This window comes from Camelina sativa, chromosome 17 (genome assembly GCF_000633955.1).
Source record: "Camelina sativa cultivar DH55 chromosome 17, Cs, whole genome shotgun sequence".
In the NCBI taxonomy this organism is placed as follows: Eukaryota; Viridiplantae; Streptophyta; class Magnoliopsida; order Brassicales; family Brassicaceae; genus Camelina; species Camelina sativa.
In genome coordinates this window covers 19,622,591-19,639,043 of record NC_025701.1, presented here as the reverse complement: position 1 = coordinate 19,639,043, position 16,453 = coordinate 19,622,591, and the positions used below count along the sequence as shown (strand labels likewise).

General features: G+C 29.3%; 2 protein-coding genes across 2 annotated transcripts in view; both read left to right on the top strand.

The window, feature by feature from the left end:
* Positions 1,793-7,085, top strand: LOC104757671 (protein DETOXIFICATION 21-like). The gene is made up of 8 exons (XM_010480420.2): positions 1,793-2,172; positions 4,257-4,798; positions 5,325-5,411; positions 5,583-5,639; positions 6,003-6,241; positions 6,341-6,459; positions 6,573-6,659; positions 6,815-7,085. Exons 1-8 carry the CDS (start codon positions 1,897-1,899, stop codon positions 6,893-6,895), a joined length of 1,488 nt encoding a protein of 495 aa, XP_010478722.1. The 5' UTR covers positions 1,793-1,896; the 3' UTR covers positions 6,896-7,085.
* LOC104757670 (protein DETOXIFICATION 21-like) overlaps positions 13,023-16,453 on the top strand; it is a 5,941-nt gene continuing 2,510 nt past the window's right edge. Inside the window, exons 1-5 of the mRNA XM_010480419.2 lie at positions 13,023-13,431; positions 14,984-15,525; positions 15,937-16,023; positions 16,211-16,267; positions 16,356-16,430. Of these exons, the coding sequence (XP_010478721.1) occupies positions 13,162-13,431; positions 14,984-15,525; positions 15,937-16,023; positions 16,211-16,267; positions 16,356-16,430 (1,031 nt within the window). The 5' untranslated portion in view covers positions 13,023-13,161. The remainder of the gene's footprint in view (positions 13,432-14,983; positions 15,526-15,936; positions 16,024-16,210; positions 16,268-16,355; positions 16,431-16,453) is intronic.

Genomic DNA, 16,453 nt, shown 5'->3' with positions numbered 1-16,453 from the left:
TTATTAGAAAGATAAAACAGAGATCTACAATATTAAATAAGAAATAAAACTCGAAATCTTTATATCTTGAAAGTTATGGAACCAACAAAATACAAGAATCTAGTCTTTTTCTCTCTAAAACAAGTACAAAATCTAAGGAATATAAAAAGTGCAAAAAGAATAATTTCCAAAANCGGTCGAGTCCCTCTCAGCACACGGTCGAGTGTCTGGTCGAGTGGGCAGTCGAGTTGGACTCCGGACCTTGGTTCTTCAGCCTTAGCTCTCTTGCTTTCTCCTCATGATTGCTTCACTTCTCCTCAGCATTGCTTCCATGCTCCTTAAGCTCCAAAATCACCTGTTTATGCATGAAAAGATGCAAATGCAATGCAACTAAACTCTAATGCATGATTGGTCCTAAAGCTATGCAATAATGGTGAAAATGGATAGCAAAAGATACAAAAGATGTGAATAATCTAAGGGAAAACAAGGTAAAATATATGAACATCATATTCTAAAAGGTTATACAAGGTTTCATAAAATTTTAATAAAGTATTTATACAATATTTATAAATTTTTATACACGTATAAAAGTAGTATACTTTATAAGGTTACACACTTATATGAGTACATCTCAAAATTTTAAAAGCATTTTTGATAAGTATTTTTTAAATAGGCATTTTTAAAAAGGTCATTTTGAAAACTACCCTGTCTTTGAGTTATTCTTTGAAAAATACCCCATTTTCTATTTTTATTAAAAATTACAATATTTGATATGTAAAATGAAAATTTTGTGCAGATTTAAATCTAAACCTATACTTCTAGTAAATCAAAACTAAAATAGAATTAAATAAACAAATAAACAAGGTTTGAAATAATATATATATATATATATATATATTACATACATATGGTTTATTGATTTTATATATTAAAATTTAACAAGATCATATGTAAATAAATATATTATAAATTCTATCTCTTAATATCTTTCATGTTCTATAAAAAAAATTAACGCTTGAAGCACATTTTTCAACTTAACATATCAACAAATTTTGTTTCAATTCAATAATTCTCTTCTAAAAGACTTGCAAATAAAACTTTTTAATATGTTTTCAATAATTAAAAAATCATCAAAATCCACACCATGAAAATAACATATGACTTAACATAGGTACAATGTTGTTATTCTTTTTTTTGTTTGGGTCACCGGTAGAATGTTGTTAGTCATTATTATTTTTTAAAAATGTTTAGGATCATTAAAAATTTTAAATTATTCATTTGATAACAACTTTGTAAAACTAAAAATTTAATTATTACCATTAACTTCATTTTATATCATGATATTTTGATATCTGACGTATAGGTGATAATGGAACAAAAAAATATGTTGACGGCGATGAGAGTGGGAGACTATGTAGACGACTGGTGGCTGTGGAGATTGTGTTGTGGTGGTTGTTTACATTTGCCGCTTTTCCTTTGACTTGATACATTTGTGATGGTAGAGTATAAAGCGAAATTCTCAAAAGTCAAGTCCTTATATATACTTTAATAATGTATATCTTGTACGATATTGATTTGTGATGGCATTGATTTGAATACTTTAACAATCAATAACTTGTAGGATATTGAATGTTTATTAGATTGAATATGACAATCTTAATTCACTAAAAATAATGTAATTGCTTAGATTTCTCAATCTTGTTAGCAAAAAGAAAGTGATAATAACACTTTATTGTGCTCGTGACTTGATTCTTGTTTTTATGGGTATATGATGCAACACGTCGTCAAGGCCTATGTGTCCCAAAAAATGATCGCAAGCATTAATTACACACAAACTCTTCCTCCCCCTCTCTCTCTTTTCTATTTATTTCCTCCTACTCTCCTGTCTTACGGATACAAAAAATTAAAGACTCCACGATGGCCGGAGGAGGAGGAGGAGAAGAGCTCACGGCGCCTCTGTTGAAAAACACCGCGGAGAACAACGGAAATGCGGATGACTTGGGGATGAAGGAGAAGGTTTGGATTGAATCAAAGAAGCTATGGGTTGTGGCGGCGCCGGCGATCTTCACGAGATTCTCTACGTTCGGAGTTTCAATGATAAGTCAAGCTTTCATAGGCCATCTTGGCCCAACCGAGTTGGCCGCTTACTCCATCACCTTCACTATTCTCCTCCGTTTCAGTAACGGTATCTTGGTTAGTACTTTTATGATTCAAATCCCTTACGTAATGTGGATTAAGATATATAACTAATTATATACAGTATATATTAGAAGAATAATAGTACTAGATTGCCTCCAAAACACTAAATTGAAAGACTAACATCTACTCGTCATACTATTACTGACCATTAATAATCAAACACGTTTTGCTTAGAATTAACTTTCCATAAGTTTCTCCACCTAATTGGCTTACAATAAATGAGGAGCGACACTGGAAAAAAGGGACTTTCATGGAAAAATGATTATGATAAGTCATTTTAGGTAAGGAAAAATGTTTTTTTTTTTCCAAAAAAAAACTTATGGGTTAAAAACTACTTTCTCTTCTTCCTAAAGAGTATCATTTTGACACACTGCACACAAATTAAAAAAAAACCTTAAATTATACATATATGCATTTATTTAATGAGTAATTAATCATTTAAATTTAATAAAAAAAACTTTGGGTTAAGGATAAAATAAAAAATTTGATGTAAAAAATCACAATGGAATATAAAGTGACAATCTTTGTGAGACAAAAAAAAAGTGTAGAATGACATTAAAAATTAGAAACAAAGAGAATATTAGAAATAAATTAGCTTTAAAAATGATTATTAAAAATTAAATTCTTCCAAAAACTCCCATCTATTCTTTAGTAGTACTACTAAAATAGTTACTACTCAATAATAGTAAAGGCTATGATTTTGGATGTCATAAATAGAGGGAAAGAAAATGGTTGGAAAATTTTTTCCAAGATACCTACCAAAATTTAGCCGATCAACAATAATGGCTGGTTGAGGCAAAGAAAAAACAATAATGGCTGTCGCTCGTTTAATCGGAAACAACCATAAAAACAGTAAAAAAGCAGTATAACTATAACCTTTTCATTTATGTATAAAAACTATGACGAAATTTTATTTTTTAAAATCTCTTCAATCTTTTAGATCATCTCTATTTCTATTTCCAAACTTCATTTTGGAGAAAAACTTTCTCCAATTCCACTCCATTTCCATCTCCAAAATAGAGATTTCTATATTTGTCTCTATACTTGGAGATTTTTAATTTATTTCTCCATTTTGGAGTTGAACTTTTTTATTTGCAAATCTATCCCTTAAATATATATATATATATATATATATTTATATCTAAATACAGTTAATTATTATTAGTTTGTACTTAAATTTATAAATAATAATACAAAAAAGTACAAAATAGCATAACTACCAATAAAATTTTGAAATACATAATATGTCTTAAACTAAAGATTAAAAACAACTAAATACAAAAAAGACTAATAATTAATGAATGTTGTGTAATGTATTGTTGTTCAATAATAAATTTTAAATACAAATAACATGCTAATTTATATTTTTTGCTAAAAATAAAATAATTGGGTCAAATTTGTAATTTTAATAAATAAAGGATCATTATATAAATTAATAATAAGATATATAAAGAATATTCTAAGAATATTCTTTTTGGGAGTCAAATATGAAAAAATAAATTGAAGTAAAACCTATCTCTAAAATGGAGTTATTCCTAGAGTAAAAATGAAGAAATGGGCTGGAGTCTTGGAGATGTCCTTGTAATGTTTTTAATCACAGCCGAAGTAAAATATGTTTTTAGTTAGAGAGAAAACATATCATTTGTATTCTTTTTGCCGGAAAGTTAAAATAACGTAGTATTCATGTGAATGCTGATTACTGACAGCAACAATGCTTGTCGTTGCACAATTTTTTGTTGTTTTGTCTTTTTTTGATAAAAGATATATGTTGTGGTTTCTTGCCAACCACAAATATCTTTATACATAACATAACGCCTTTTTATTATTATTTGTCGATGATTGATAACATAACTACATACCAATTTATCTTTTTCAGAAAAAAAAAAAAAAAAACTACATACCAATTTCGTTGACCGCTTTAAAAGATTAACTGGACCCAAATTGCTTTTAGAAATTAAACCCATCAGACTAAAAACGTTTATCAAACTCAAATAAATTTTTTTTGACCAAACTTTATTCAGCTAACACTTATGAAACTACAGTGTCTCAACTCTAAATTATTATTATTTCTAATGCAGTTAGGCATGGCCAGTGCATTGGAAACACTATGTGGTCAAGCTTACGGAGCCAAACAAAACCATATGCTCGGGATCTACCTCCAAAGGTCATGGATCGTCCTCACAGGTTGTACCATTTGCCTCATACCCATCTTCATCTTCTCTGGCCCTGTCCTCTTAGCCTTAGGTCAAGAGGAACGTATTGTCCGTGTGGCTCAGATCATAGCTCTGTGGGTCATAGGCATCAACTTTTCCTTCGTGCCTACCTTCACTTGTCAAATGTTTCTCCAAGCTCAGAGCAGGAACAAGATCATTGCCTATGCAGCTGCTGTCTCCTTAGGGCTCCATGGCTTCTTCTCGTGGCTCCTAGTGGTTCATTTCGAGTTCGGGATCACTGGTGCTATGATCTCGACGCTCGTTGCGTACTGGTTCCCTAACATTGTACAGCTCTTGTATGTCACGTGCGGTGGGTGTAAGGATACGTGGAGAGGATTCACTATTCTGGCGTTCAAAGATTTATGGCCTGTCTTCAAACTATCTTTGGCTTCCGGTGGAATGCTTTGGTAAGGTTTCCTAATTTTAAATAAAATACGAAGGAATTAGTGTCTCATCAACCAAACATTTTACACAGAATATAAAAGGTCTTATTAGTGTCAGCGTGGCAACATTTCATAAAGTTAGCTTTAAGTTTTCCCTGTCTTTTGCCAATTAAATCAAGAGATTGGTTTCCACTTTGATGCATTTACTTAGTCAATGGATAAGTTTTCTGGCTACAAACTTTATGATCATCAACTAGTTTAGGATAAATCTGGTTACCAAAGAAAGTTCATAACATTTTTGCAAATTAAGATAAAGTTTGCAATTAGTAACACTTTTCAAGTCAAAACCACAGACTAAAGTCCTTTAGTTACTAGGATTCCAGGAACGACTTTAATATATAATTTAAAACTGTAAACTACCTCTAAACTAAAGTTTTACTATATTTACATATGTCATTGAGAGTTTTATAATTTTAGTTATAATGATAATTGTTACTTTTTCTTTTGTTACTTTAATTAGTACTTACTTTGTGGTCGTTATTTTGGACAGCTTAGAGCTATGGTACAATTCGATCTTGGTACTACTCACTGGAAATTTGAAAAACGCAGAGGTGGCTCTTGATGCACTAGCAATCTGGTAAATTAACAAGCATTGACCTTGTATCCCTGCTCATCTCCATAACCAATACCGATTTAAACAAATATACGTTATTTTAGTATTAACTTGACTCCTAAGTAATAGTAGATAGTGACGTATAAATCATATTTTACAAATCGACTAATCTTTCCCAATTTTTTTTTCTTGCAGCATCAGCTTTAATGGACTGGCGATGATGATATCACTTGGTTTTTTGGCAGGAGTAAGGTGAATTGATACATCTCTATAGATTCATACATACACACTTCACTTTATAATTGATACTCTTTACATATCATCTTCTAACTTATCTATATATATATATATATATATATATATATATATATATATATATATATATATATATATATATATATATATATATATATATATATATATATATATATATATATATATATATATATATATATATATATATATATATATATATATATATATATATATATATATATATATATATATATATATATATATATATATATATATATATATATATATATATATATATATATATATATATATATATATATATATATATATATATATATATATATATATCTATATATATAGTGTACGAGTCTCCAACGAACTCGGTAGAGGGAACGCAAAAGCAGCCAAGTTTGCAACATTGATAGCGGGTTTAACGTCACTACTTATAGGAACAGTTATGTTCTTCGTCTTCTTGTTTCTAAAAGGAAGAATTTCCTACATTTTCACTACAAGTGAAGCTGTCGCCGCAGAAGTTGCCGATCTTTCTCCACTGTTAGCCATTTCCATACTCTTGAACAGTGTTCAACCCGTTCTTTCTGGTATGTATTTTTTTTTTCTTTCCATTTAACGCATAGAAATATTCGAACCAATGATATTGAAAGTAGTTTGTGTGTTTGAATCGGTTTAAACCGGAACAGGAGTTGCAGTGGGAGCAGGATGGCAGGGATATGTGACTTACGTTAACCTTGCTTGTTATTACCTTGTCGGAATACCTTTGGGTGCAATCCTTGGCTACGTCGTTGATTTGCAAGTCCAAGTAAGTTTTTCGTTTTACTAGGTTTAGTTTTCTGATCTTGGAGACAAAAGTGTGTAGAAGTGACATTAAACTATTGAAATTAACACAACCTTTTTTTTTTTCTATATGCATAGGGTGTATGGATGGGGATGATCTTTGGAACATTTGTTCAGACTTGTGTGCTTACCATCGCGACTCTCAGAACAGATTGGGATCAACAGGTTAGAAATTGATTATTAGTGTTTAAATCTTTTCGTGAATTAGTTTAAGATAAAAGAATTGAAGTTTTTCTCCTAACAAAAGTAATTAGTTTGTTCAAGCAAGGTATATATGTTCTTAATTGGACCTTATACTTTTTTGTTGTCACTTTTTTAAGGTATCTACGTCGTTGAGAAATTTAAACCGGTGGGCTGTACAAGAATCTAGGGATGCAAATCAAATTTCATCAGAGGAATAATATTCTTTTACGATGATATATTTGGTCACCGAGTTGTCTGCTTATTCTATTAGTTATACCATTGTTATTTGTTTTTTGAAGTATTGCTACTCTACACTTGTTAACGTGTAGGTAGCATCATAACAAGAATTCGATTTGTAACGAGTTAAATCCAACGCTTTTATATTTATTCGGGATTATGGTTGAAACTGCCATTCTGTCATTCATTTTTTTTGAATTTGTCATTTGTCTAATGGTTTTTATTGATTTGCCATTAAAAAAGGGACAATTTGAAAACTATACTATATTTGAAAAGAAATTTGAAAATTACACTTAATCTTATAGTTATTTGAAAACTACACATTTTAGAATGAAAATGGACAGAAATACTCTTATTACTAAATAATTTTAACAATTAAATAAAAACAATAAAAACTTAACTTATATTTAAAAATAAATCAACTTTAAAAATAAATTACTTCTTAAAATTGTTAAATTCGGAATTAATTATTTAATAATTTAAAATTATAACGAAAATTATTTATTGTATTTTAAATAATGATTACATGAATAAATTTTTTATCTTAAAATTTTGGTTAAAGAAAAAGAATTTAAATATTTTTGTTGATATTATTTAGATTTAATTTTCTTTAAAAATAAATAATTCAAGATTATACAATTTATAATATATATATATATATATAAATGTTTTAGACTTATTTTAATCAAGGTTGATTTCTTTATAATGTCGATTTTTTGAACAATCGTTTTGTTTTTTTACTTCTGTTGACTTAATTATCTGTGTCATCGACTTATATTAGAACAGTTGACTTATGTTATGGCTAGTGGATTTATAACATAGTCGATTTTTTTAACTGTTGACTTATTTTTTTGTTCATCGATTTATATTTGTTTTCTGTTGATTTGTTTATTTATTGTTGACTTATTATATTCTACATTGATTTATTAATAAGGAAGATATTTTGAATGGTTGACTTAAGTTTAATTTTTGTCGACTTATTTATTTTTCCATCGATTTATTATAAAATTGTCGACTTTTTTTTTTGTTTGATTGTTTTTTTACAAAGTCGACTTTTGATGATGTTGACTTATTTGTTTTGTTTGTTGATTTATATTTTTTCCCGTTGATTTGTTTGGTCTTAGTAGACTTATTTTATTTTAAGTTGACTTATTAATATGATTGACTTTTTTAACTGTCGACTTATATTTTATTCCTGCTGATTTATGTTTTTTTCTTTGTTGACTTATATTAAAAAGTCGATTTATTTTTTTATTAATTGATTTGTTACATAGTCGATTTTTTTGAACTGTTGATTTATTTTCTAAAATCTCACAATTTATTATTATTTTATTAAAGTTAACAATTTTCAAAATAAATTAAAATATATAATTATTTTTCAAAACTTTTTTATTAAATGAAAAATAATATTATCTATTGATTAATTTTCTTTAATTTTCTTTTTTAATTTTCTTTATTGATTAATTTTTTCCATAATAAACTATTTCATCATTATCAAAAAAAATTTAATTTATTTTTTAAACTACTTCATCGTCATTATCAAAAAAAAATTTTAATATCTAAAATATTTTCCGTAATTTTAATTTTAAAAATTTTAATTTATTTTCCATAATAAACTACTTCATGATCATTATCAAAAAAAACTTTTTTAATTTTTTTTATTGATTAATATTTTCCATAATAAACTACATTCATCATTATCAAAAAAATTTCAATATCTAAAATATAAACAGTTATTTTTAAAAATAATTTTCTAACAATGATGAGTTTAATTATTTTATGTTTAATTTTTAATGTTTAATTAATTATTAATTAAGGGTATATGTTATTTATTTTATCTTAATTTAATTTTTTAGTTATTGATTAATATTATATATAATAAATTAATTCATAATTTTTAAAAAACAATACAGAAAATTCCGAATATCTAGTTTACATATTATTTTTAAAAATAAAATTTTCAAATAAATTAATTTAATTATATTGTATTTAGTTTAATTTAATTTGTAACCAAGGACAAAATAGTCATTTAGTTCAGCCCATAAGGGTACATTTCAAAGACTTAAAAGATTTAGTATAGAGTTCAAATTACCTATTAAGATTGAGGTATGTATTCTAATTTTTTCCATAACTAAACATTTGTGATTTTTAAAATATAAAATACATATTTAGTAAGAGACATTAAGCCCTAAAATAAATGAAACAAAAAACCAAATATATAATGTGTAAAAGTTATATTTTTAAAAATAACAAATCTAAAATAGTGAAACCAAAAAGGTAAAATCCACAAATATTTTTTTCTAATTGATTCTATTTGTTTTTTGTTGATAAAGTATAATTCAACAAGTATTTATTTATCTAGGCTGTTACTTGAAATATTTTATCCAATAGATCAATCCCGACTAAAAACAAGTCTAAATTTAACTCTACTTTAATCCTATTCACTCGCTCATGAAAAAGAAAAAGTTAATTGAAAACTCACCTTCTTAACTTATTTGTTAGTTTCGATTTCGAAGTTTGCATTCTCACCAAAATATCCTAGAGCATTTTAGCGACACTTCATGGCGTCTCTAGTCTGTATATATACAACACGAAAACCTTACTTCTATGAATCTACAAATCTCCGCAAAGCTCCACTAAAATATAAAACTTGTCCTCCAAACTTATCCTTTATTTTTAAGTTGCTGTAGAGAATATTTAGTGAATATCTACAACATATTACTTATTCAATCTCTCCTTTAGTCAGCTCTCGTTTCCTTGGCACATAAACATCCGCATAATTGGATACATTTCCCCATGTTTGAGCGCAGAGCCGTGCCTACATGGTAGAAAAAGAAACATTCGCCTACGGCCTTTAATTTTGTAGAAAGATTAAGAAGCCATATTTTTGTTAATAGTTTTTGTTCATGCATATATCAAAGTAAGGTTATGGAAATTTATACTAGTGATAAGGGAATATAGTGAATATAGAGCAATACTGCAATATATAGAATCTATAATTACAACGACAAGTTAGGATCTCTCCATATTAATATTTTCTTATATTAATTAGATATCACATTTTTATACCACAATTTATTTAAAATTCGTATAATCACCAAACTATTTTTTGTTGTTGATAGTAACACAATACTATGAAAGATTATTTTATACCTTTGGTTTATGAAGTATTAAAAGTGTTATATTTTTATAAATTATTTTAAAGATGAAAATTTTTTTTTTTTGCCTACGGCTAAATCTCTGGGCACGGCTAGCGCAATTAAGTTTGAAACTTGCACATATATCGGCTTCTTTGTCGGATTTTTGGTGATTCTTAATCTTAGATACTGCTTTAACCTCATCAAGTTGTACCAGATGCTACATTATCCAATGCTGATACACCAAGCTTGCTGAAATTGAAAGGGATCTTGTGAGCAGTCATGTAAATGATTTTAGCTCTGACTTCTTGAGCACATGCATTAGTCGTGCTTGTTGACCGTACATGGTCTTGTTGTCAGCGGTGAAGTTGATATATTGAATGACCTTCCACTTCTTCATCTTGTGTCTTGACATGAACACATCCAAGTCATTCTCGAACACACCAGCCATCATCCTATGATTTCATTCATCCACATCTTCTAGGCCACACAATTGATTTGTTTTTTAGAGAGAGAACTCGTACACTCAGTTTCGAACCATCACCTTGTTAAGAAAAAGACTCTCATTTTATTAACTCCCAAAGAATGTATGATACAACCGTAACTGAATGTAACAAGAACCAAGAGAAATTCTAGACGCAGCTAGATCATATTCCTCTCCCAACGAAGACACATAAGTCTCGTATTCTCACAACAAACAACATAACTATCTCTTTTTTACAAACAAGGTTTATATAACATTTTCCTCTTGATCGCACGTGTCTCCTTCCAAGTCTGCACGTGCTTCTCTGCTCTTCCTTCTTGTATATACTTGCAGAGGCCTATCACACCTCCACAACATCTGATGTAACCTTAACATTTAGGCAAATTCGCCTGAAACTACGACATATCAGACAGAACGGTTGAACATCTGTAACTGTTCTTAGCATTCTAGCACCCTCAATAAAAAATATTTTATTAATGATACTCTTCAATCACATGCGGCAATCAAACATCTGCTACAAATTTATTAATGATTCCACGATGCATCTCTCCTTGAAACACTCAGGTGAATAAACTCTCTCTAAAATACACAAGACCACAACGTAAAGTTTTGTATGCAATATTATGGAATCTCCGTACACTTTACACCATTAATTAAATAATGATTCCACGATGCATCTCTCCTTGAAACACTCAGGTGAATACACTCTCTAAAATACACAAGACCACAATGTAAGGTTTTGTATGCAATATTATGGATTCTCCGTACACTTTACACCATTAATTCACAAGAAACTGCTAATCCTAGGAATTGAACTTGACACTTGGTATACAAGCCTTTAAACTCTTGATTACTATGCCAAATAGCTTCCACTTTCTTTTTTCTTTTGTTTCATATTGTACTAGGTAGAGTCTGGTGCGTTGCATGGTATTATTTTTTTCGTTTATATTTATATTTGTATGTGATAAGTGGCTTTTGGTAAAATTTTAATTACTCCCAATTAAATTTTGTGTTTATATATATATATATATATATTTGCTTTTTTTGTATTATCTTTTTTGTTTTACAGTTATGTTTGTATTATGTTTGTATGTAATAACTGAATTTTGGTAATTTTTTAATTACTCCCAACTAAATTTTGTGTTTTTGTCTATATATATATTTTGTATTATTTTTTTCGTTTTACGTTTCTGTATATATGTAATAAATGGCTTTTAATAGTTTTTTTTTATTATTGTTAATTAAATTTTGTGATTACATATATATATGTATACATATATTCTTTTCCTTTGTTTTTCTATATTTTATATTGTAATAAGTGGCTTTTGATAAATTTTTTATTACTGTCAATTAATTTTTGTGTTTATATATATATATATATATATATATTTTTCATTTTACATTTATGTTTATATGTAATAAGTGGCTTTTAGTAGTTTTTAAATTATTGTTTATTACATTTTGTGTTTATATTTATTTTCTTTTTTTTATCCTTTGCTTTTTCTATAGTTTATATTGTATTTGGGGATATTTTTGGAAAGTGTTTAATTTTTCTTAATTAACTTTAGGTTAAAATATAAAAACATTTAACTTTATTTTAGCTAACACTTTTCAAAATCATCTGCAACTTTTAAAGTTGTCAGATGAACAAGTGCCACATGTCAAACTTTGGAAGCAAATTTTAGGAGAGAACTCTAATTTATTATATAAGATTTAAAAAAGGTCGGGTTTATTCCAACTCTACTCTATTTTGAATTGATCTCCAAATTAGAGTGTAAATATAAAGATCTTTATTTATAAATAAAAAAATGAATTTTACTTCTTTAAGAATATTTATAAAGAAAAAAATAAATTTGACTTCTTTTAAAAAAATGAATATTGCTTTTTTAAGAATTGAAGATGAAAATAGAAATGGATTAAAAATAATCTTACTTCTTTAAGAATTTTTTATTGGTAAATGTTTCGCTCAAATTTTTGAATTGTTGGATTGGACCAGAATAAACAAAACTTCATAAAAACAATAATAAAATACTTATTTAATTTTGAATGATATTTAAGAGAAACATATGAATTTTTTTCATCAAAAAGAACATATTAGCTGTTATTAATTTTGTTTGACTTACGAAAATGTACGGTCAATAAAAATGAATTTTTGATTTGGAGAGTTCTGGATAATCTTAATTAAAAAAATGTATTTCTCCGAATCTTGTTAGCACAAGAATTTGACAATAATAGTATGGTATGCTCCCCCTATGGTCGCGACTAGATTCTTGTTTTTTTATGGGTTTATGGTGCAACAAATAGTCACGACCAATGAACGTGAAATACTAAAATGCTAGTTATTAGTCAAATGGTTGATCAATGCACGTATTTAAGATACAACTAATTTCTTTATTAGAGTGTTTAAATCTCACTGCTTACTTCCTGCAAGAGGCGTAGACGGNCCAATAAAATATGACGAGTAGATAAAAAAAAAAAAAAAAAAAAGAAAGAAAAAATAAACACAAAATTGGTTCTCTAAACCAATTCAGACACAAACTCTCTCCTCTCTATCTTTCTCTGCCTTCTCTTTTCTATTTATTTCCTCATACCATCTGGTCCATCCGATACAAACTGAGACTCCAAGATGGCCGGAGGAGAAGGAGAGCTCACGACGGCTCTGTTGAAAAAGACCGTGGAGACTGGCGGAGAAGAGGATGAGTTGGGGATGAAGGAAAAGGTTTGGATTGAATCAAAGAAGCTATGGGTTGTGGCGGCGCCGGCGATCTTCACGAGATTCTCTACGTTCGGAGTTTCAATGATAAGTCAAGCTTTCATCGGCCATCTTGGCCCAACCGAGTTGGCTGCGTACTCCATCACCTTCACGGTTCTCCTCCGTTTCAGTAATGGTATCTTGGTTAGTATCCCATACTTCAATTATTACTCTCATTTTTTTTTTTTTTGTTATGTTTAAATAAAATAATAGTATTACTATATTTCTTCCAACAGACTACATCGAAAACTCACATCAAGTGGTCATCTTATTACTGACCATTAATAAATGAAATAGTATACTCCGGGATTGAATAGCTACACTACACATTTGTCAGACAATCCCGCGGAGTATTTTTGTATTTGTCAGAATGATTACAGATAGCTTTTTATTAATTTTTCCACGGGATTGTCTGACATATGTGTACTGTGTAGCTCTATTCAATAAATTGAGGGAAAGTGAAAACAGATAAAAAAAACAAAAGATATCTTATAGGAAAATGAATCTGATACGTCTTTTTTGGTAAGAAAACTATCAAATTCTTGGAAAACTCTATACAGCAGTACTGCTCGTATTATTATACCACATTATTCGATAGACAATGATGACGGGTAAAATATGTTTTTGATTCGTGAAAATGATAATAAGAAAAGACTACTGATAATATATCCCTTTTGACAGAAATTTGAAATTACGTATATCATGTGAATACTAACAGAAAACACTGCTTGTCGTAACATGTGGTGGTTTCTTGTCAACCACACATATCTATTTACGTAACATAAGACAACTACATACCAAGTTCGTAGTATCTTCTTCTCCTATCGTAACATGTGGTGGTTTTTTTTCTTCGAAAGTTATCGAATTAAACGTAATTTCTTAAAACACGTATAAGTCACATATATCTTAAACTTTTGTAGAAAATACGTTCAATCTCTACTATACTATTGAACTTCAAATTCTATACGTTCAATTTTGAAGTTCAATAGTATAGTAGAAATTGAACGTATTTTCTACAAAAGTTTAAGATATATGTGACTTATACGTGTTTTATTATACTATAACGTTGGAAAAGTACTGCAGTATATAAATTTGTGAGTCGGCATGTTTGACAAGATTCATTAGCAGTCCACTTCCGAGGCCTAACCACTTTCTTCCCTGAAAATAAAGTTTGACACATGTTTTCATGTTTTCATTAGAGAAATCCAAAAATCCCATCATATCATGTTTTGTCGAAGCTTTTCTAGCCATAAACTGGACGCCATAAAGTGCCAAATAGTATTGTAGAATCTAAGTATTGAACTCTCCGACAAAATTAATGAAACTATTATTGAACTCATTCTTAAATTTAAAAGCATTGAACTCTTCACTTATGCGAGAAATCACAACAATATAGTATTCTTAACTAAAAAGATTAATTCCAGGCTTCCAGCTATTTATTCCGCTTAAAAATTTATGTAAAGAAACCAAACTTACATTTGATAAGGTTTTAGACAATACGCTTTTAGAAATCAAACCATCAGGTTGAAAACGTTCATAAAACTCATTAAAAGTTGGTTCGATTATACAATTTTTGAGGATTCGTTTCGAATTTATATGTTATTTTGGCAAGCTTTTATTATGAACCTGTACAGTTGTCTCAACTTTGGTTGATACAACTCTTTATAACTATTATGTAATAACTACCGTAATGCAGCTAGGCATGGCCAGTGCATTGGAAACCCTATGTGGTCAAGCTTACGGAGCCAAACAAAACCATATGCTCGGGATCTACCTCCAAAGGTCATGGATCGTCCTCACAGGTTGTACCATTTGCCTCATGCCCGTCTACATCTTCTCTGGCCCTATTCTCTTAGCCTTAGGTCAAGAGGAACGTATTGTCCGTGTGGCTCGTATAATAGCATTGTGGGTCATAGGCATCAACTTTTCCTTCGTGCCTTCCTTCACTTGCCAAATGTTTCTCCAAGCTCAGAGCAAGAACAAGATCATTGCCTATGCGGCTGCTGTCTCTTTAGTGGTCCATGTCTTCCTCTCTTGGCTCCTAATGGTTTACTTTGATTTCGGGATCACTGGTGCTATGACCTCGACGCTAGTTGCGTTCTGGTTGCCTAACATTGCACAGCTCTTGTTCGTCACATGTGGTGGGTGTAAGGACACGTGGAGAGGGTTCTCTATGATGGCTTTCAAAGATTTATGGCACGTCTTCAAACTATCTATGTCTTCCGGTGGAATGCTTTGGTAAGCGGCCTTCTTTTAAAAAATTAATGACACAATTTCATATTAATACCTTTTCCTTTCCTATTTTGTTAGTTAAATAGAACACGAGATTGGTTTCCACTTGATGCATCTACGTGGTCATTGACTCATTGTATTAGTTTTATGGCTTCAGACCATATAAATTAATAAGTTTAGGAAGTAATCCTTAAGGTAGAAAATCATATAAAGCTTTTTTTTTTTATAGGTAGATGAGATGAAGTTTCCAAATTAGTATGAGTCAAGTCAGAACCACATGCTCTTTGAGTTTGAGCTTTTTAAGTTGTCAGGAATGACTATTCTCGTTTAAAATAATTCTACTCGTATCATATTGAGAGATTTAAAGTATTATTATTATATAACGTTCATTATTTTTGTGGTGGTTGTTTTGGACAGCTTGGAGTTATGGTACAACTCGATCTTGGTACTACTCACTGGAAATTTGAAAAACGCAGAGGTGGCTCTTGATGCACTAGCAATCTGGTATGTGTATATATATTAACAAGAATTGTCCTTCTTCTAGTCTCCATAGCCAATACAATCTCGAAAACACATCTATACATTTTATTTCCTTGACTCTTAAAAGTGAAACTATGGTATCAGTAAAAATAGATAGTAATGTGTTAAGTATTTTTATAAATCAACTCTTATATACCCATTTTTTTTGTAGCCTCAACATAAATGGACTGGAGATGATGATAGCACTTGGGTTTTTGGCAGCAGCAAGGTGAGAATAGATACATATATTGATTTTTTGTTTTTTAATTTTAAGATATTTATTTTCTTCTTTGCAACGTAACTATCTCTATTTATAGTGTAAGAGTGTCCAACGAGCTGGGTAGGGGAGATGCAAAAGCAGCCAAGTTTGCAACATTGATGGCGGTTTTGACATCACTCTCTATAGGAACAGTTC

Excerpts from the sequence above, each read along its gene's own strand:
- LOC104757671 (XM_010480420.2), top strand. The coding sequence starts at position 1,897 with ATGGCCGGAGGAGGAGGAGGAGAAGAGCTCACGGCGCCTCTGTTGAAA. Across the intron at positions 2,173-4,256 it reads GTTTCAGTAACGGTATCTTG|TTAGGCATGGCCAGTGCATT; the intron begins GTTAGTACTTTT and ends TTTCTAATGCAG. Across the intron at positions 6,460-6,572 it reads TCGTTGATTTGCAAGTCCAA|GGTGTATGGATGGGGATGAT; the intron begins GTAAGTTTTTCG and ends CTATATGCATAG.